The sequence below is a fragment of the Mauremys reevesii genome, linkage group 10 (genome assembly GCF_016161935.1).
Source record: "Mauremys reevesii isolate NIE-2019 linkage group 10, ASM1616193v1, whole genome shotgun sequence".
Classification (NCBI taxonomy): Eukaryota; Metazoa; Chordata; order Testudines; family Geoemydidae; genus Mauremys; species Mauremys reevesii.
The window spans coordinates 43020193-43042118 of NC_052632.1; the positions used below are offsets into that span (position 1 = coordinate 43020193).

The window sequence follows — 21926 nt, forward strand, 5'->3', positions numbered from 1 at the left end:
GACCTAAAAGTTGCAATATTACAACAAAAAAACTTCAAAACCAGACTCCAACGAGAGACTGCTGAATTGGAATTAATGTGCAAATTGGACACCATCAAATTAGGCTTGAATAAAGACGGAGTGGATGGGCCTTACACAAAGTAAAACTATTTCCCCATGTTTATTCCCCCTCCCCCCCCCCCCCCCAGTTCCTTACATCTCCTTGTCAGTTGCTGGAAATGGCCATTTTCATTACCACTACAAACAGTTCTTTTTCTCTCCTGCTGATTATAGCTCACCTTAACTGATCACTCTCCTTATAGTGTGTATTGTAACTCCCATTGTTTCATGGTGTGTGTGTGTGTGTATATATGTGTGTATATCTATGTCTTCCTACTGTATTTTCCACTCCATGCATCTGACGAAGTGGGCTGTAGCCCACGAAAGCTTATGCTCAGATAAATTTGTTAGTCTCTAAGGTGCCGCAAGTACTCTTATTCTTTTTACATAATCACTTGAGTCCCAGAAGGTGTTTTGGCACACTTTGTGTAGAGGATAATGCACATAAAGTCAAAGTTGTTCTTGCTGGGTCACTGTCTGCATGATAAACGTATCAAATCTCAGTTAGAAATAAGTTACCAACAATAGGTTCTTCATCCTTCTGAACAGATGAACATCTGGGTTCCAAAGGGGCTGAAGAGTACCAAGCAAGTTGACATACTCAAAGTTAACTTTTTTCACTCCATGCATCTGATAAAGTGGGTTATAGCCCACGAAAGCTTATGCCCAAATAAATTTAAGTCTCTAAGGTGCCACAAGGACGCCTCATTGTTTTTACTAATACAGACTAAGATGGTTACCACTCTGAAAGTTAACTGTATACGTCAGTTCACATAGACCTCTAATGCTGTAAACTCCTGTTACTCAATGTTAGTCCTATAACCCATCCTAGTCCCTCTTTTTTCCTTGCTGCTTCTACTTAATTCGGCAGTCTCTTAGCTGCCTTGGGCAGAATGTGGTATGTAATCATTCTGGAACTATGAGCGACTGAGTGTGATCTCCAGGTGGAGGGATGCGAGTGCAGGAAACAAAACCGTGGGTATCGTTTTAACTCTAACCATAGTTCCTGATGCAGCATTTGTTAGTGAAAGCTAAGATTTAGTCATGGGTATTTTAGTAAGTCATGAACAGGTCATGGGCAATAAACAAACATTCAAGGCCTGTGATCTGTCTCTGACTTCTACTATATATAAATACCTCTGACTACAACTTAGCAGCTCCGGGGGCCAGTGGCTAGCCCCTGCACTGGCTGCGGGGGCTACTGCCCCCAGGCAACTTGTTGCTCCAAGGCCTCCAAACTGCTCTTCGGGGCCTCCCCAGGGCCAGCTACCCCCAGGACTGCTGCTCGGGTGTTCCCCGGGGCCACCTGAGCAGTGGCTAGTGCGGATGACTCCAGGCTGCCCCCAAGACCACTGCTTGGGGGCTCCCTGTGGCCGCTTGAGCAGTGGCCATTGCGGCTGGCCCCCAGGGCTGCTCCTGGGACCACTGCTTGGGCGTTCCCCGGGGCTGGCTTCTCCCAGAGTTGCTGGTGCGGCTGGCCCTGGGGCACCCGAGCAGCTGGCCCCAGGGCCAGCTATTCTGGCGGCCCTGAGGTCAGCCGCCCCAGCCACTGTAGCTGCAAAAGTAATGGAGGTCGCCAAATTCACAGAATCCATGACTTCCACGACCTCCGTGACAGAAAGAGTGGCCTTACTTACAGTAATAAATATAGGAAAAAAGGTCTCTCATACCAGGTGCATGAGTCAAAAGCTACATCTAGCTAGAGGTGTTGGTGTGATCCCCAGCTTGAGTAGACCTACTCACGCTAGCTCCTCTTGAGCTAGCATGCTGAAAATAGTAGTGTAGCTGTGGTAGCATTAGCATTGGAGGCATGGTCTAGCTGCCTCAAGAACATACCGCTAGAGTCCAGACAGGTTTATACTCAATGGGGGCTAATCTGTGCTGCTGCTTTCGCTACCATAGCTACACTACTATTTTCAGCATGCTAGCTCAAGAGGAGCTAGCGTGAGTAGGTCTACTCCCGGCTCCATGTAGACATAACCCTAAAATGAAGGACAACTTAGAAGTATTTGAGGAAGGAGGGGCAAATCCTACATCTCCATTTTTCCTGCTGCTGTTAGGGATGCAGACTGCAGCTACATTGAGTGCACATTTAAAGCTGCTGTAACAATGTGGTGGTGTGATGATGATGCAAGGTAAACAATACGGTATTGTTGGAACAGTCAGATTCTGTACTGCAAGTAAGAGATAAATAAGCAAAACTGCACAGCTCCAGGAAGGATGGAATGGATACAGTGTCACATGTCTTTATTGTTGCAGTACTTTACTGGCCTAGAGTGTGGACATAAGTTCTGTATGCAGTGCTGGAGTGAATATTTAACTACCAAAATAATGGAGGAAGGCATGGGACAGGTAAATATTGGATCTACGTGACTTGTGCTGGTCTTGTGTTGGGGAAGAGGGAAGGATGGGATGGAGGCAGGGGTCTTTTCTAACAAAAATGAATAAACAAGCCTTGGAGATTGAATTCTTCATCTACAGAGTGCATGTGGGTTTCATAGGGAACTGTATGGACTCTGTCTAAGCATCTCATCCGTGGTTGAACATGGTCATGCTGCTCAAGGAGGTATGTATCTGGAGTTCTGATTTTGTTGAGCCAATATGGCTACTTTGCAATAAAATCCTGTGGGGTTCCTCATGAGGATAAAGGGGCACAAAAAACATTCCAAGACCTTACTTGACCCATTTTTCCTTTTTCAGACTATTTCATGCCCTGCTCATGGCTGTGATATCTTAGTTGACGACAATACAGTTATGTAAGTACCACAGTTGAAGGGTAGCATCATGTTACCCTTCCTCTGTTAATGTTTTTCCATTTTCCCCCTCCAGTAAATGTTGTGTGTATGAAATGGCTCATTTGGAGCTCCTTTAAGGTCTTAAAGTGTAAAGAGATTGATGTTCAAGGCACTGTGTTGATGTACTGATTCTCAGCTCTGTGCTAGAGGGGAGAATCTCTGCCACACTTATTAAACTTACAAATAGAATAAATGCACTTGCACACTATCACCAAAACCCCAGTTAATTGCCTATACAGTTGTTAGTTTCCTCTCATCTGACTAGGAATATAGAACTTCCTACAGCAGGTCAACATGCTGGTCCATCAAGTCCTGTATTCTGCCTTGGGCAGTGAAAAATACCTGAAGCTTCAGAAGAGTACTCTTGTAATGCGTTTGGCCAACGCTGATGGATTTCTTCACCAAGTAGTTGAAGAACCAACAAGAGGGGATGCCATTTTAGATTTGGTTTTAGTGAGTAGTGAGGACATCATAGAAGTGGTTGTAGGGGACAACCTTGGTTCAAGTGATCATGAGCTAATTCAGTTCAAACTAAATGGAAGGATAAACAAAAATAGATCTGGGACTAGGGTTTTTGATGTCAAAAGGGCTAACTTTAAAGAATTAAGGAAATTAGTTAAGGAAGTGGATTGGACTGAAGAACTCGTTGATCTAAAGGCAGAGGAGACCTGGAATTACTTCGAGTCAAAGTTGCAGAAACTATCAGAAGCCTGCATCCCAAGAAAGGGGAAAAAATCATAGGCAGGAGTTGTAGACCAAGCTGGATGAGCAAGCATCTCAGAGAGGTGATTAAGAAAAAGCAGAAAGCCTACAAGGAGTGGAAGATGGGCGGGATTAGCAAGGAAAGCTACCTTATTGAGGTCAGAACATGTAGGGATGAAGTGAGAGAGGCTAAAAGTCATGTAGAGTTGGACCTTACAAAGGGAATTAAAACCAATAGTAAAAGGTTCTATAGCCATATAAATAAGAAGAAAACAAAGGAGTGGGACCGCTAAACACTGAGGATGGAATTGGAGGTTAAGGATAATCTAGGCATGGCCTAATATCTAAATAAATACTTTGCCTCAGTCTTTAATAAGGCTAATGAGGAGCTTAGGGATAATGGAAGGATGACCATTGGGAATGAGGATATGAAGGTAGAAGCCAAACTCGAACAGCTTAATGGGACAAAATCGGAGGGCCCAGATAATCTTCATCCAAGAATATTAAAGGAACTGGCACATGAAATTGCAAGCCCATTAGCAAGAATTTTTAATGAATCAGTAAACTCAGTGGTTGTACCGTACGACTGGAGAATTGCTAACATAGTTCCTATTTTTAAGAAAGGGGAAAAAAGTGATTCGAGCAACTATAGGCCTGTTAGTTTGACATCTGTAGTATGTAAGGTCTTGGAAAAAATTTTGAAGGAGAAAGTAGTTAATGACGTTGAGGTCAATGGTAATTGGGACAAAATACAACATGGTTTTACAAAAGGTAGATTGTGCCAAAACAAACTGATCTCCTTCTTTGAGAAGGTAACAGATTTTTTAGACAAAGGAAATGCAGTGGATCTAATTTACCTCTATTTCAGTAAGGCATTTGACACGGTTCCACATGGGGAATTATTAGTTAAATTGGAAAAGATGGGAATCAATATGAAAATTGAAAGGTGGATAAGGAACTGGTTAAAGGGGAGACTACAACGGGTCGTACTGAAAGGTGAACTGTCAGGCTGGAAGGAGGTTACTAGTGGAGTTCCTCAGGGATCAGTTTTGGGACCAATCTTATTTAATCTTTTTATTACTGGCCTTGGCACAAAAAGCGGGAATGTGCTAATAAAGTTTGCGGATGACACAAAGCTGGGAGGTATTGCTAACACAGAGAAGGACAGGGATATCATACAGGAAGATCTGGATGACCTTGTAAACTGGAGTAATAGTAATAGGATGAAATTTAATAGTGAAAAGTGCAAGGTCATGCATTTAGGGATTAATAACAAGAATTTTAGTTATAAATTGGGGAGACAGTTGGAAGTAACAGAGGAGGAGAAGGACCTCGGAGTATAGGTTGATCACAGGATGACTATGAGCCGCCAATGTGATATGGCCGTTAAAAAAGCTAATGCAGTTTTAGGATGCATCAGGTGAGGTATTTCCAGCAAAGAAAAGGAGGTGTTAGTACCGTTATATAAGGCACTGGTGAGACCTCATCTGGAATACTGTGTGCAGTTTTGGTCTCCCATGTTTAAGAAGGATGAATTCAAACTGGAACAGGTTCAGAGACGGGCTACTAGGATGATCCGAGGAATGGAAAACCTGTCTTATGAAAGGAGACTCAAAGAGCTTGGCTTGTTTAGCCTACCAAAAGAAGGTTGAGGGGAGATATGATTGCTCTTTATAAATATGTCAGAAGGATTAATATTAGGGAGGGAGAGGAATTATTTAAGCTTAGTACCAATGTGGACACAACAACAAATGGATATAAACTGGACGTTTAGACTTGAAATTATACGAAGGTTTCTAACCATTAGAGGAGTGAAGTTCTGGAACAGCCTTCCAAGGGGAGTCGTGGGGGCAAAAGACATATCTGGCTTTAAGACGAAGCTTGATAAGTTTATGGAGGGGATGGTATGATGGGATAGCCTAATTTTGGCAATTAATTTAGCAACTGATCTTTGATTATCAGCAGATAAGTATGCCCAGTTGTCTGTGATAGGCTGTTGTGAAAGATGCCTTCCTGACCCCTTTGTAGGGAATTGTATTAATTACACCCTGAGTCATGAGATTCAATTACCCTTTTATGTTAGCCAGTGTGGGGTGGAGCGAGGCACATTGTTGTTTTGCCGTGAGACTTAATTTTAATTTTTGCATAGTATTTTAGATGCCACCTTTTTAAGTACACTTTCTTTATAGGGATCTTATATTAGTGGAATCCAAACTTACCCACCAGTGTGACTTAGACTACAACAGTGCAAAATGAGACTTGCCTAGAGGCATGTATCTACACTAGGAGCTTGCAGCAGTGGAGCTATCTCTCTATAGTTCCACCCAGGAATTACTGTTCTCTGAACAAGCACTTCGATTTTAAATTCCTGTTGTTTCCATTCTTCCCTAATCTTGCAGAAGAACCTCTGGAAGGTCTCGGAGGTGTATGAGCCGTAACACCTTAACTGAAAGTGTGAAGGATGCTCAACTTTTAAGAGGCTTCAAGCTATTAAGTAATTGGAATTAAACAACTGCAAACAAAAAAGTTTTATTTTTAATAGCCTGACTAAAAAGCCCTTCCCTACCAACTTTCATTCTTAGCTCATGTGATGTCACCTTTTCTCTAGCTCTCCAGCCTTAGCTTTCCAGACTACACAGGACCTGAATTTCTACTTCTATTTTTTTAAGGCATATTTAAAAGAAAAAACACTTTTCAGGGCTTCTTTAACCACCATTAAAGCAGAGAAAGCATAGACCCAGTTCCACCTTCCCCCAGCCTATGAAGCAGTGGAATCTCTAAGCTGCTCTACCTGTGAGCAGGCCAGTTTCAGCAGTGAAGATAGACTTTCCCAGATCCATCACTGTATAGGTATATTCTTGTCAGTTATGCTTCCTATGGCTTTTATAGCTATTGATGTTGTGGGGGAGAAGGAAGAAGGTTGTCTTAAATCTTTCAAGACCTTCAAACCAGCTAAAGATAATCTGTTCTATCCCTTCCTCACCCTATCTAATGCTGCTGGTAATTGCTTTAACCTACATGCCGTGTTGTTGCTTTCATTAATAAGCACAGCAAGCTGCCTTTATTACTGGTGCCAAATGTCTGCTGCTGTCACGTAGGCTCTGCAGTCCAGTAACAACTGGCTAGACTCTTCCTTCTCAGCTTCTCTACAACTTCTGGTGACATTTATGGTACAACAGTATGTCTCGTTCCCATTTGGCCTAGTGCCAAGAAAGTTCAGACAAAATTGAAAGGACAGTGTTGAGGAACTCTGTAAAAGAGGGGAGGATGCAGCAAGTCAGAAGTGCTACTCTCCAGCATTAGTGCCTTATTTTTTAAGTTAAAGGACCACTTAGGTGAAGCTTAATGGAGCTGTTGTGTAAACATTTCCCTAGTATATAGCATTTATTTCCTGTCCTTTTGTTGCCAGTAGAGGTTAGTGGGTAAAAAATTGTCAAGCAGCTGCTTCTCCTACTTGATTCCTTCAGTGAGGTCAGTCTGTATGTGTAACTTAGTTTGTTAATGAAGGAAGAAGGAAGCATGGCTAGAGCATGGAGGCTGGGAATTGGAAAGAGATGGGTTTTATTCCAACTGACTATTGATTTGTGACCTTGGGCAAGTCACTTACCCTGTTTGCCTCAGTTTCCTTGTCTGTTAAATAACCCCCACCACCATACGGGAATTTGTGATCCTCAGGTGAATGGCACTATAGAAATGCAGTTGTCATTTTAAAGTGACACTTTCAAATCCAACAGACAGGAACAGGGTGCAATTGTGAAGGTGGCTTATTTGCCTAGTTTGGTAAACAGTACATATAAGGGATTCTAATGCAACACTAGCTGTATTCTAGTTAATTTGCATCCTAAATTTTGTCTTTGATTATGTGCAGCTTTTGGAAAATTTGGGGCTGAAATTTATCATTCCTATTCTCATCCCAGAGGTGAACTTCTTAGTAAAGTTCCATACATGTATATTATGAGTTAAATTAAAATTAATTGTATTCTCAGATAACAAATGGCTTCATTTAAAAACTGGTAAATTAGCCATGGACTTGGTCCTTAATGATAACAGTTTTTGACATGTTTGAAGACATTTTAGTTCAGAAATACTTACAAATTTGAAAATCCCATTCTGCGTATGCACAATTCTGTGCTTTGCATTAGGTCAAAATCTCTCAATACTTGTATGTGCTAGAGTTTAGTCTGGAGTGCTGTACGATTCAATGCAGGTTCATTTCAATCTTTATTATTAATATGAGTATGTGAATGCTCATTTGATCACACCATGAAATGAACACACATCTATGGATGAAAAGTCCTACATAAGAGCTAGATATTATAATATTTCTTACTGTGTGCTAGTTTCAGTATTTACTTCTAAGTGGCCCTCTGGATATAAACAGATTAGCATGCATGTATGTAGTAAAAGTTTTTTAGTATTTATTCCAGTATACAAAGTGATTGTTTTTAACAATAACTTGTGCAAAGTGTAAATCATTTCAACTTCATACGTTGAGATTTTAAATACTCAAAAGGAAATTCAGTCATAGTCCTCAAGCAGTCATAAGTGTGCTGCCTTATGCACATGAAGGCTTTAGGGCTGTCAAACAATTAAAAAAAAGGCAATTGTGAGTTTTTTTTTAAAATTTGCAATTGCAGTTTTAATTGCACTGTTAAACAATAATAGAATACCGATTTAAATGTATTATACATATTTTGGATACTTTTCTACATTTTCAAATATATTGATTTCAGTTACAACACAGAATACCAAGTGTACAGTGGTCATTTCATATTTTCGATTATAAATATTTGCTCTAGTTAATTTGTTTTGCATTAATTGCTTGAGTTAACTGGGATTGACAGTCCTAAAGTCTTGTTTGTGTAAGTGTTTCCAGTAATACATAATTTAATGTCATTATTTACAGTGCACCAGTCCTAAACTCAGTATATACACAACATAATTATAAAACCCAGAATCATGCAGATTGGATCAATAAATATACCTGAAAGTGCTCCCAAACTCCCCTAAAACAATTGAAATGATTAACTTAAAGTGAGACTTTATTTGCTTTTGCCACTGTCCAGTAGACAATGTATTTTGCTGATCTTGCAGCTTTAACTTGTTGCCTTTCTGTATATGACTGTATCAGCAGTATACCATTAACGTTTAAGCTGATGGTCATTAACATTCAGTTGAAATCCAAATAACATTTGGGCATACCTGGTGCTGGTCAGTAGCTCAGCGAGTGCTGTCTGGAGCCTTTGAAAGCAGTTTATAGGAAACATGCAAATCTGACATGAATAGAAATTAACAAAAGTTTTTACTGTACATCTTGGACTCTTCAGGAAAGCCTTAGAAAAATTCAGGTACACTCCTCAAAACAGTCTTGTTTGAACTGTACAACTTTCATTTGTGCTTCTGTATTAAGAATCTGAAATGAAAGTTGTAAGGTTCAAAGTGTTTGTATTGTGTTGTTGCAATGCTACACAAGTAGGAAACAGGTAAGTGTTCCCGGACTGTGGATCCTGATACATGTTTGTGTAACTGCAAGCATATGGGAAAGCAACCACATTCTTACACTGTCTCTTTAGTTGTTGACTGTGTGTAAATAAATGAGTTTTCTACTACAATGAATGTTTTTGCATTTCTCTCCTTTCCATAGGCGTCTGATCACAGATTCAAAGGTTAAATTAAAGTACCAGCATTTAATAACTAATAGTTTTGTAGAGGTGAGTTTTTTTTATTTGAAATTCTTTAATGAAAGAAATAATTCTGTTCTAATCTTTTTATTCTTCTACACAGAAACAGTGAGACCCCTTTGTTACCTAGCTTTGATTATTTCCATTTGTAGTGGTGTGTTGAACACGTTTTTGATTGAATTGTGGCTCAGTGGTTGGTGTTGCGGGATGGGGGCTTGCTTCTGTTTGTCTAAAGACTAATTGTTAACACCCTTTTGTTTTAATTAGGCTGGGTGCTCTTGTGCTAGGGGACAATGTAGATTTCTAAATTGTGATAGGATATATGCATGTGAGAGCTAGTTGTCAACATTTTTCCTTTTGCTATGTTAACGCTTTCTTGAAAAGGGCAAGCATTGTCATTGAAGGCTGAGCTTGCATTGACTCTTTTATGGCAATATGCTCCAAGTCGGCAGAAAATGAAGAGCTGCCCAAGTTTAATGGCTATAGACTTCTGTACAGGAGATGATCTAATTGGTTGTAACAAGGTAGCGCTCTTGCAGCAAGTGTTTATAAGCCATTTAGCCTATGTACAATTATGGGGAAAATATTAAACCCAGTGTACCAGGAAGACACATGACCCAGAAAGGTATGTACTGGATGAGGGCGGGGAGACAGTGGAACATTACTTGGAAATTTAGAAAATTACTGTCACAGTAGATGAGCAAAATGCAGTAGGTGTTACATAAGTCCTGAGAGGGATTTAATGGTCCTTGTCTTTCCAATGTGGTAATCACTGTATTTGGGTAAGCTTTTTTTCAGCCTCAAAACCAGGACACACCTAGCATTAAAGTATAAAGGGTACCCCCAGTGCCAGTCTTTAAGACATGATGATGTATAACTGCTTTGAATGAAATGTCAGTGTTCTGTTAACTACTGGCTCCATAACTGACAAATAAATGAATAAACCTAGATACAACCTAAGATTTAAAGATGCAAGTTGGGAAATTTTCACTGTATTAACTCCCTCACTGCATCTGTATTGCGAATATTCAGGTATACTGTAAATAGCCTGTTCAGTAATCAGAAATAGCTTGGGAAAATTAAGGTTGCAGTCAAACAATAAACTTCTTGACTCTTGTTTAAATCGGTCTTCTTGACATTGCACTAATGTAGCATTGGGGATGCACGGTTGTTACAATCCACAAGGGTTTATAATGGTTAGAAGAAGTCCTAGAAGTCCATTGGTGACTGCAGTAAAAATGCAAATTAAGCAGTGGGATGTGTTACCAGAGGGATTGAGAATGTGTATGGCTTGTAAAGGTGAGTTCCTGGACATGGCTGTAGGTAGACAGTGTTTCATTAAAAGAGTGTCACTGCAGCACAGAGGTTGGGAGATGGGCCAAACTGCTCAATGTTAGTTGGACCAATACTTTCCCAAAGGAAAGCTTAAACATTTTACACTTTCTTCATGAAAAGTATCTTCCAGGTAGCCTAGTAGATGCATTCAGAATACAGGAGATAAAAGTGGGACAGCAGTAACTATTCACACTACTGCTTGTTCAGAAAAAAGATTCAACAGTGAAGTAATTGACTGATTTATTCAGTCACTTGTTCTGTGGGGATAGAGTGAACATGTAGAATAAGCAGATGTGAGGCCACTGCGGATAGGAATTTAAGACAGGAAGGGTATGTCTACATTGCAGCTAGACATCGATGGCTGGCCCATGCCCATGCCAGCTGACTTGGGTTCAGGCTGCAGCCCAAGCCTGGAAGTCTACACTACAGTTAAACAGCCCTGCAGCTCAAGCCCGTGTGCTCAAGTCAGGTGGGATCAGCCAGCTTTTTTATTGCAATGTAAACATACCCGAAGACTCTTAAGGTTAAAGGATACTGGGACACAGGAGGGAAGGAAGATTTGTTAGGGTGAGTGTCCTTTTCCTGGTAGTTCTTGGTGCCATGTTTTCTCATTTTATTTTCTAGTGTAATCGACTGTTAAAATGGTGTCCTGCCCCAGACTGCCACCATGTTGTTAAAGTTCAGTATCCTGATGCTAAACCTGTTCGCTGCAAATGTGGACGTCAGTTTTGGTAAGAACACTCCTGTGAATTAATTCAGAGCTTCCAGGACCATTCAAAAGTTAAGAGTTAGGTACTGTATAAATATCTTGTTGAGAAATTGTTTAAGTGCCAGAGGAGTCAATATGAGCGGGGAGAGCTTAGTAACCATTTGGAAGAAGGGGAGAGGTTTTAAAAGCAAGGATTAGTTTTGTGGTTCATCTTTCTTTTGCTTCAGTTGAAAATGTTCTTGCCCATCTTCCTAATTGGAAAATAAAAATGTCTTTCAAGTGAAAATGTCTAGCAGCTGACACAGAGAAATCTCTCTCATAGAGAAATTTCTGGGACAATTCCAAATCCCTTGGCTTCTCTCCCTCAATTGATTCACTTAACGAAGGGAACAGGAGTCATGTTAAGCAAACTGAAGATGCTTAAGTCAGTTCCCTCATTAACCGAATCATTCTGAGAGCACTTGGTGATGGGCATATATGAAATTAAAAGCTAAAGCTGGGAAATGTATTGATAAATGCCTGGAATTTCTTTTTAGAAATGGCAAAATTAACATGTTGACAGTGTAGGGTCATCTTGTGGATAAAATCTAGGACTGAGAATCAAGTCAGTCCCATTACTCACTCAGTGGCCTTTGGAAAATTCAGTTGTCCTCTCTCTACATTGGTATCCCATCTAAAGTGAAGGTAGTTCATGTTCACAGGCAGGTTAAGGCTGAATTAATCAGTTTGCCAAGTGGGAAAGTGCCTCCCTCATATGCAAGGCACCTACAGCAAGGAATTATTATTTATATTGTGCATAAAGTGCTTTTAAAGGGGCTTTCAACCCTAATTACATCTTTCCACATTCAATGAGAGACTCAACAGCTGTAACCAAAAGCCAAGAAACAAGTTTTTAAATGCTCTTGAAATGAGCTGGGAAGGAACTTTGCCTGAGACCTGAATTACATGGAAATCTGCAAACTGTTAGGGCAGTTAACCTCATTCAAACAGATGTTGGTATTCAGTAGAGGAAACACTTCTGGGGAAAAAAAAGTTTGAAAACAGACATGGAAACTCCCTATAAACTAAGGGGTCTGTTTTTATACCCCTCTAGCCATTTGAAGGGCCATGCATAGATGAAGTTTTTTGTTCAACATTATGCTTTTTATTAAGAGCCCAGATGTCTGTTTTATTTTACAAAGCAGCCTTCTACTTCTGGATGGAAAACTAATCCATTTCAGATCTAATGTAGCCGGGCCCCTTTGGGAAAACTCTAAAGTGTGTCATGCACCCATCAGAGGGCATGGTATTCTAGTTTAACTGATTATCAGAGGGGTAGCCGGGTTAGTCTGTATCCAGAGAAACAACAAGGAGTCTGATGGAACCTTAAAGTCTAACAGATTTATTTGGGCATAAGCTTTTGTTGGTAAAAAACCCACTTCTTCAGATGCATGGACTCCATGCATCTGAAGAAGGTTTTTTTTTTACCCACGAAAGCTTATGACCAAATAAATGTTAGACTTTAAGGTGCCACCGGACTCCTCGTTGTTTTAGTTTAACTGAAACACACTTACAGTAATTGCCTTCAGCAAGATCTGGTGCCCAGATCCTTTCAGTGGAGTAACCCAAGAGACAAAAACTACTGTAAAAGTAAGTTTAATGGAGTTATGATTTTAATTATAAGCATAGTGTGATAGCTAAACTTCTGTGAATTAATTCTCTTTTTCACGTACAGCTTTAACTGCGGTGAAAATTGGCATGATCCTGTTAAGTGTAAGGTGAGCATGTCCAACTTCTTCGCTGAACCCACGGCTTTGCAGAATTAAAGGGCTAAAGTTAAACTGCTTGCAGGACCCCTGGCAAAGTAGCATGGTACTGTGGGTATTTACAGTATCTAGGTACAAGCCCATAGCTGCCTTACAATAACCACTCTCACCCATGAGCTTAGTTTGGGCGGGTGTAAGCAGGGCGTTGCTCCCAAACTGCAAGCCTCGGGCACGTGCAGAATTTGTCCACCCACGTGTGGCCCCATTGGCCTGACTGGGGATGAGAAGTCTGACTATGCCTATGCTCACACCAAGGGGCACTGTAGGCTTCTGCCTCTTCATATGAAGGAAGTGACAAGCAGCACCTGAAGTCTGTTAGTAGTCTTTAGGGTCACAGCTCGGCGTTGCCTTCATAAAAAGAGTGTTTTAGATTCTGTTGTAGGATAATGTTACATCAGTAGAGATGGGTGACCTCAGGAATAAACGCTTCACTCTCCAAGGAGTATTCCTATTCTCACAACACTCCTGTGAGTGCTTTAATACCTTAGTAACCTCATAGATTACTTCTGGTTTTAATATTTAATCTCAGTGGTCCTGATTTCAGGTTCCTCTGCCACCTAGCAAGATCTGTGGAAAAGATTATTATTTTAATACAGTAGCACCCAGAGGCCCTAATCAAGATTTTGTGGGACCCCCTTGGGTTAGGCACTGTGCAAACACACAGGAAGACTTGTTCCATGTCCTAAAGAGAATTCAATCTAAGATCTTAAATGGAAGAATGAGCGCAGTTAGCTACCATTGGGGCAGTAAAGGGCGGAGAGGGGGCTTGTAGCTCAGTTTATCAGCATTTCCATGAGAGATTCAATCAGTTCTTGATCTACAAGGTATAAGAAGCCCCATTTTTTTCTTCAGTGATTTAAATCATTGACTTAGCACTGTTCCTCTAGAAATGTAGGGAAGTAGATGAAAGTAAAGGTTGTGCAGGCTTTTCAAGTAGCCCCAATGTGCATCTGAAATGCAACACTTGCAGCAGCTTTAATACAAAAAACAATTTACAGGAGGGAATAATATGTAATTCTCTCATGACATAAAACTAGCTAGGACATCGTAGGAGACTTATCCTGTGGAGGCTTTGCATCTTTGAGTTTATGCAGAGACATGTTTGAACGCTGCTAGTCAATGGAATGTAGCGCATGAAGATCCCCAGAGACCCAACAGCAAATCGGGGTAATACGCATTATCATTAGAGAAGAAAAGCAACCCTGTTGTACAGCCTGCCAGAATATCACAGCTAATGTGAAAGAGGGAAAAAATAGCGTTAGCACTCTTTCCTTGCTTTTCTTAGCTGGTAGGTAGACTAGCAAAGGGAAACTGAGACTTGTTAGTTTAGTCTGTGTGCTTCTACCATGTTGGTATTAGGGGCAGAGCCTGCACAGAAGCAAGTTACATCCAGGGCTTACCTTCCAAAAACTTGTTGTTCTGGACTCACAAGTAAGACAGTCCCTAGAAGATGGCATTCTGGTCTATCTATGGTCCTATAATACTCTTTTCTAGGGTTTATCTAGTGATTCTGGCAGACAAATTTTCTGCCACAAAAGGAATTGTCAAGTTAAAGCTCACTCCACCCTGCTTGGCAAACGATGTCATTCAGGTGTACCTTTGCCCCTCTCCTTTTATGTTAAATGCTTAGTGTTAGCTTATTGTAATGTCTGTGCTAGAAAAATTTAAACTGTATAAAGTCTATGGATTCTATTTTTTTTCACTTTCTGAACAGTGGTTAAAGAAGTGGATTAAGAAGTGTGATGATGACAGTGAAACTTCCAATTGGATTGCAGCAAACACAAAGGTCGGTTTCAATTTCCTTCATAAACATACTACACAGAAGCGCTGATGGAAGCCAGAACAGCAGCTTAAACCTTTGGGATTAGGAGTATGCTCCACCCTAGCACAGTGTTATTGTCAACATCAAACGCTAATGACACCAGTAAGATAAAATGATCATCCTAGGTGCAAGCAGAAATGCTTCTGCTAATGGATGGATAAGATTCTTCATATTATAGCCGAGGGACTGGCATTTGGTTATTTGCTTTTGTACTAAAGAGTTAATTGGAAACCCAAAGCAAGCTGAAGCTATTGCTTTTAGGGCTTCTGTCCAGCACTGATTATGTCCTTCAGCAAATTTGTGCTTCGTTCTGTTGTTAGTGTGGGAGATGTTTATGCCCCCCATGGCTTGGTTAGGCTGGGTTAATTTACATCTGCCTTTAAAAATCCTCCTGCTTTGGCTTTTCAGGGGTTGTTCATTTCTGTTGGGCAGGATTCCAACAGACTGGCAAACCAGCTGTTAAGATTTTATTATGCAAATATATTGGTTCCAGCCAGCCCACCTTTACATAAAACTTCAGTGGTATGTTTTTGTGTGCTTTGTGAGGAGTAAAAACAAGGGTTGGCATGGTAGCAAGGAGGCAAAATATGTAACTATCATGTGGGGAATCAGCAAAAAATCCTGTGGCACCTTATAGACTAACAGAAGTTTTGCAGCATGAGCTTTCGTGGGTGAATACCCACTTCTTCAGATGCAAGCAGTGGAAATTTCCAGGGACAGGTGTGTATATATAAGCAAGCAAGAAGCAAGCTAGAGATAACGAGGTTAGATCAATCAGGGAGGATGGGGCCCTGTTCCAGCAGCTGAGGTGTGAAAGCCAACGGAGGAGAAACTGGTTCTGTAATTGGCAAGCCATTCACAGTCTTTGTTTAGTCCTAAGCTGATGGTGTTAAATTTGCAGATGAATTGGAGCTCAGCAGTTTCTCTTTGAAGTCTGGTCCTAAAGTTTTTTTGTTGTAAGATGGCCACCTTAACATCTGCTATTGTGTGGCCAGGGAGGTTGAAGTGTTCTACAGGTTTTTGTATATTGGGGAATTTTGTATATTGGGGTATATTGGGGAATTGGGGGATTTTTTTTTGTATGTGGGGAATGTGGTTCAGGAGCAAACCTGGGCCTTTGCCTGTGAAGACAAGAGGCTGTGTGTGTGTGAGATTTTGCTGGGAATGGCAAGGGGTTAGGAAATGGCCACTCTGTTTTCTTATTAGTTTTGCAGAGTAATCTGGTAACAGCATTGTTCGCTGCAGACAGCTGCTCCTGGTCTGGGGTGTGCATTGCTTATTTCCTGTTTAAGTTGAATCAGATACATTTAGTGGGATCAGAACTACCCACTGTACTGAGATGTTTGGTTGAAGTGCTGCTTCCATTGCAAGACTCTGTTCATTTTCTGACTTCCTCAAATTCTGAAACTTGCTATGCTTGTGCTCTGCTTCTAGGCAAACTTCTGGGAATTTCTCAGTAAAACACTTTTTTTTTTTTTTTTTTTTTTTTTAACTTCTGTGGAAAATACAATGATTTCCTAATGCGTTCTGACGCAATGGTTCTCAGCCTTTCCAGGCTACTGCACCCCTTTCAGGATCTAATTTGTGTACCCCAAGTTTCATCTCACTTAAAAACTACTTGCTTACAAAATCAGACATAAATACAGAAGTGTTGCAGCACACGATTGACAAATTGCTTCCTTTCTCATTTTTACCATATAATTATAAAGTAAATCAATTGGAATATAAATATTGTACTTACTATATACTGAAATGTATCTGGAGCAGTATAAAACAAGTTACTGTCTGTATAAAATTTTAGTTTGTACTGACTTCATTAGTGCTTTTTATGTAACCTGTTGTAAAACTATCTAGATGAGTTGATGTACCCCTGGAAGACCTCTGTGTACCCCCAGGGGTACATGTAACCCTGCTTGCGAACTACTGTTCTGAAACATACTTACAACAGCAGACACCGCTTTGTTCAAACTTTGCTTGCTCCTTAGAGCTCACTAAAGCCAAGCTTGAAGGAAATTGGTTCCGTAGCTTTGATAGAATCATCAAAAATATATTTTGTTTTCCTCTAGGATTTTTTGCTTAACCTGAATCTGAAAGATTAGGGGGACGCAAGTGTAGTAGACTTAGATGCACACTTAAGATAACCAGATAGCAAGTGTGAAAAATTGGGATACCTTTTCTGGGAGGTGGGAAATATAGTTGCCTATATAATACAAAGCCCCTAATATCAGGATGTCTGGTCAGGCACAATAGACTTTGCTACTCAGTACTGTTAATTTAAAGTAGCATTGAGGATTGGTAGTACCATGAAGTGCTTTTGTAAATACTTTGTCTCTCTTCTAATCTTGAAAGATGGGGGTGGTCTTCCTCAGCGCTCTTAAAAATGTTTAAAATGGGAATCTTAATTTTACCCGGATCTGAAATCTATTGCGTGGGAGCCATACCTAGTAGTGGTGCTGAGAGCTGGAGCACAATGGTGTGTCAAGATCCAGGATCTACCTGTAGGGGCAGGAAGCCTCTTTAGGAACACACATCCACAGAGGGTGGGGGAAAAGGAAGTTGAGGGCTCACCATGCTAGTATGAACCCTGCTAATCTGTCAGCTCCTGAAGTTCTGAGCTAGTAACAGTGAGATATGTGTCCTAGAACATCCCTGATTTTTCAAGTTACTCTTTATAAGTGTACAAGACACATCTACAGGAAGAAAATACTTTGATAGCCAAGACTGTGCAGTAGCAACAAAAAACAGTGTATGGTAATTACATCAGACATCTGAGCAGACCCACTGCCACGGAGTCTTATGGTATGTGTAGCAATTGGTTTAACTACAGGACAATGTCACAATTATTCTTCTCATAGAAGTGACTGGATTGAATTGAGGAAAGCTGGCAGGAAATGTAATCTACCCCCACTAATAAACTCTCTGCCTGCTAGTGGGCAGTGAAGACATGGAAGATTGTAATTTTACTCTAATGATTAAGTACTAGCAATGTTGACCGGAACACACACAGGTTGAGCCTTGTCTGGTGATTATTGGTATGCCTCAGGAGAACCAGAGCAGCACAACATTCTGGCAGGGCTGCAGGCTTGCCAGCAACCTTCCCCACTCTCCCTTCCTCATCCCCTCCTCCCCGTGCTGGGTTGCCCACTGGCTGCAGTCCAAATTCCCAAAGAAACTTGAGCGCACATCTGACTGTGGCACATGCTTACCACCAGTCAAAAAGGAACTAAATATTTGTATTCTAAAAAATCCTTTCCTGCTCAAGCACAAGAGAAAGAAAAAGCTGTACACAATGATTCCAAAGGGCTTTTAGGCCCAGAATAATTCTGCAGTTTATAAACTGAGGCACTTCTTAAAGCAAAGGGCCTTGAAAGGAACTGAAATAATCCAATTTTGAAACTCCCTCTTGGGTGAAATAGTCTCACTTCATCAATGTCTTATGAAAAATCTAGCTTTAATGTTGAGTTTCATTTACATTGCCTTATTTTTGGCCAAAGATATTGCTGCTGCTTTTAGCCTCCAAAAAATTATTGCTGTCCTTATGAGAGATGGCCTCATTGGCACAGAAACCTATGGTAGTATTTATTCTTTATGGCCTCCTCTCTGTGTGGGAAAACTCCCTAAATTTTACCAAGACCAAGGCGTAATTTGGGAAGATATCAGGCTCTGTGTTCTGTATATTCAAATTCATGGTGATCTTGTTGCAAATACACCAGGATAACATGGAATACATTTTGTTCAAGCTTGCCTTTATAACAAAGGAATATCATGAGGCTTTAAGGAAAGTAATGGTAAGGGGAAACCAAACAACTGCTCTGTGAAAGACCACAAATGAAACCTATCTTAAATGTGGTTTGCATTCAGGAATTACTGTGCATTCTTCTCTATGAATTAATTGATTGGATTTAAAGTGAAGATTGTTGTTAAATTATGTTTAATGTTGGGGTTGGCCTGGAGGCTTCTAGCAGGAGTTAGCAAAACTTTATCCTTTGGCACATTGGAGCTTTATCAGATCACCTAACAGATGGCTGAAAGTACCACTTAGCCTTGTCTACATGTTAAACCAGTGAAGCTTTCCCTAAATCAGTTTAAAATTAGACCAATTAAACCAATGCAACTTCAAGTCATTAAGGCCTTAAATTCTCTCTCTTCTTGTTTGGGGAAGCCAGGAAGTTGAAGAGGCTTTTTGTATTCCTTGCTCTGTTCTCAATTTCTGTCAGGTTCCAACATCATAGTATCTGAGGATATGTTCCTCTAACCTTTTAGACATGGTTTTGGGCATGAAGACAACTTCTGTGCTAAGACGACTAAATGTTTCTTTAAAGCAGACCTTTAAAACTGTTTGTGCTTCCTTATGTTACATCAGGAAGGCCTGAAAAAAGTGTTTAAATTTCTGCTTTAAATACCAAGAATGTCAAATCTGGTTTTCCCTAGCTTTTTCTGAAGGATGCCTGGAAAGTCTTAGCACATGATATGGAGGGAGCGAGGACACTGAATTTTTAACACAGGCTTCCTTTATCTGAAATGTTATTAGTCATTGAAGTTAATAGGTGTTAGCAAAAGCAGCATTAATCTGATTAAAAATTCCTTCCCTTCACAATTACTCCACTCTTCTTCTGCTGGTATGTCGTCACACTTTCACTGTCCTCCAATCACCATAGTGTCTTCCAGGATGGACAGGAGTCAAGTTTCTAATGTATAAAACAGAGTTTTTGTCAGACCTTTATCCGTTATAAAGAAGCCCAAACCCAGTTCTCTTTCTTTTCAGGTCACTTTTAAATATCTGAATTTGTGTTCCACCCCCATGTTGTTTGGAAATACTATATTTGTATTTATATTGTATACTATAACAAGCCCTCTTTGGGACCCAGCTCCAAACTAAAAATTTGTCCCTTTCATTTCTTGCCACTGCAGTTCAGTGTAGAACCATGAAAAGAATCTTACCTCACATGTGGGACTCCCATCTTTTTCTCCTTTCAGATAAGCAAGAGTTTTTTAAAGCAACCCATGTAGCTGAATAATTTCTAGTTGTCATTGCATCAAGCTCTTACAGCCTAATTCAGTGGTCCCCAACCTTTTTCATCTGGCGGGTGCCAGACAATGAGCCATGGAGGACCGTGGCAGCGGATGAGCATCTGCCGAAATTCCGCCGACAAGCGGCAACGTCAATAGGCATCGCCGCCAAAAATTGGCAGGATTTCAGCGGCAATGCCTCTGGATGACGCAGCTTGTCAGCGGCGTTTCGGTGGATGCTTGTCCGTTGGCCAGTACACAGGCACACTTAGAGGCCCTGTGGGTGCCATGGCACCCGCGGCACCGCGTTGGGGACCCCTGGCCTAATTCTAATAAACAAGACTCAAACAGAATCCAGAATTGCAGGAGACCTGTTGAAATGCATCAAGCTGAGCTGGGCATTTGACAACCCATTTTTTACATCTGGAATGTAAGTGCAGGTATTTTTGTGGCGAGAGCTAGAATGCAGACCTAACACCCTTTTTCCTGTGAAGTGTTACACAGGATTGGTCAGGGGAATAGCTCTTCTCATGTCGTGTTGCTGCAGGATGCACTGCCACTCCTTTACCTACATTGAAATAGGAACTGCATTTTATGAATTGACTAATCTGAGCATAAAAGTAGTGGAGGGCAAGCATCACAAAAAGGGACCTGGCAAACGGGAAACAGGTTTGCCCTGACCTTTGTTTCCAAGCAGAAGATTTGAGTCATAACCATATATTCTTCGAGTGATTGCTCATGTGTATTCCACAATAGGTGTGCATGCTCGCCACGTGCACTGGTGCCAGAAGTTTTTTCCCTAGTGACTCCTGGAGTGGTCCTTCTATGGCACGGTATAAGGGGCGCTGCGCGCTCCCCCCACCCTCAGTTCCTTCTTGCCACCAGTGAAGGTGCTTCGGAACTGCTCTGCTCCAACTTTGCTGTAGCTCGTCCCCAAAACTGCTTATTCGTTCAGTGTATGGTACCTGTAGTTTGTTTAGTTTAGTTTAGCTAGAGCGCCCAGGCCGGGGCATGCCCCGTGCCCCAGGTTTTAAGTCGTGCGACACTTGTAGGTGTTCTGTGCCACTGAGTGATCTGCACGCAGGCTGTCTGTGCTGTTTGGGGGAAACCCATCTCAGCGATTGCTGCAAGATTTGCAAGTTGTTTAAGTCTCAGACCAAGAGAGAGAAAGGGACATCAGGCTCTGGGCTATTCTGATGGAGTTGGCATTGACCCTGGCTCCGGCGTGCCGCTCAGAGTCGGCACGGCAGTGTTGGTGCATGGTGACCCTTCAGCGCCATTGACTAGTCGGCACCGTTCCCCGTCCACAGGGCATGCCAAGAAGGCTAGAAAAAGGCCGCCTTCGCCGTGGCACCGGAGTAAACCCGAGACACAGGCTAGATCCATGTCGGGCAGTCCTCGATCCCCACCAGCCACTAGGCCTCCGACTCAAATCAAGCGGAGTAGCCCGGCCCATTTGGAGCGGGCCTCTCCAGATGTCCAGATGCCCTCCATGCAGGAGGCCCTGCAGGCCGCCTGGGATGTTATGTTCATGCCAGTACAAGGAGCACCACTGATGTCGGCCCCGCACTCCAGAGGCAAACCACCTCTGGGATCTCCGCAGTCGCTCCCAGCTCGGTACCGGTCTTGTTCGAGCGAATGTTCCTGGTGCCGTTTGCTGCCCAGCAACTGGTCAGAGCAAAGTCCACGTGGATCGCCCTCGACACCCCCCTGGCTGTCTGGTTGGGTTCCGTCTGACTGAGACTCTCGGCACCGCTCCACCTTGAGGAGTGAACACCGAAGGGACTGAGGGAGACGTTGCCAAAGGTCCTTGTCTTGGAGGGGTTATCCTAGCCGGTCACGGCTCAGACATAGACATCGTTCCTGTTTGGCATCCTGCTCTAGGACCCTGTCACGGCACTGCCTCCGCAGCCCCAGGCGTCGATTGCCAGAGCTGCTCCCGGCGTCACCACACCTTCCGGTTCAGGG

At 41.7% G+C, this 21926-nt stretch overlaps 1 protein-coding gene across 3 annotated transcripts in view; it reads left to right on the forward strand.

The window, feature by feature from the left end:
- The window catches only part of ARIH1 (ariadne RBR E3 ubiquitin protein ligase 1), a 130127-nt gene that overhangs the window by 83008 nt on the left and 25193 nt on the right, over positions 1-21926 (forward strand). For all 3 annotated transcript variants that reach the window (XM_039492224.1, XM_039492226.1, XM_039492227.1), the window contains exons 4-9: positions 2359-2451; positions 2800-2855; positions 9241-9307; positions 11237-11343; positions 13036-13078; positions 14841-14912. In XM_039492224.1, coding sequence (XP_039348158.1) covers positions 2359-2451; positions 2800-2855; positions 9241-9307; positions 11237-11343; positions 13036-13078; positions 14841-14912 — 438 coding nt within the window. The remainder of the gene's footprint in view (positions 1-2358; positions 2452-2799; positions 2856-9240; positions 9308-11236; positions 11344-13035; positions 13079-14840; positions 14913-21926) is intronic.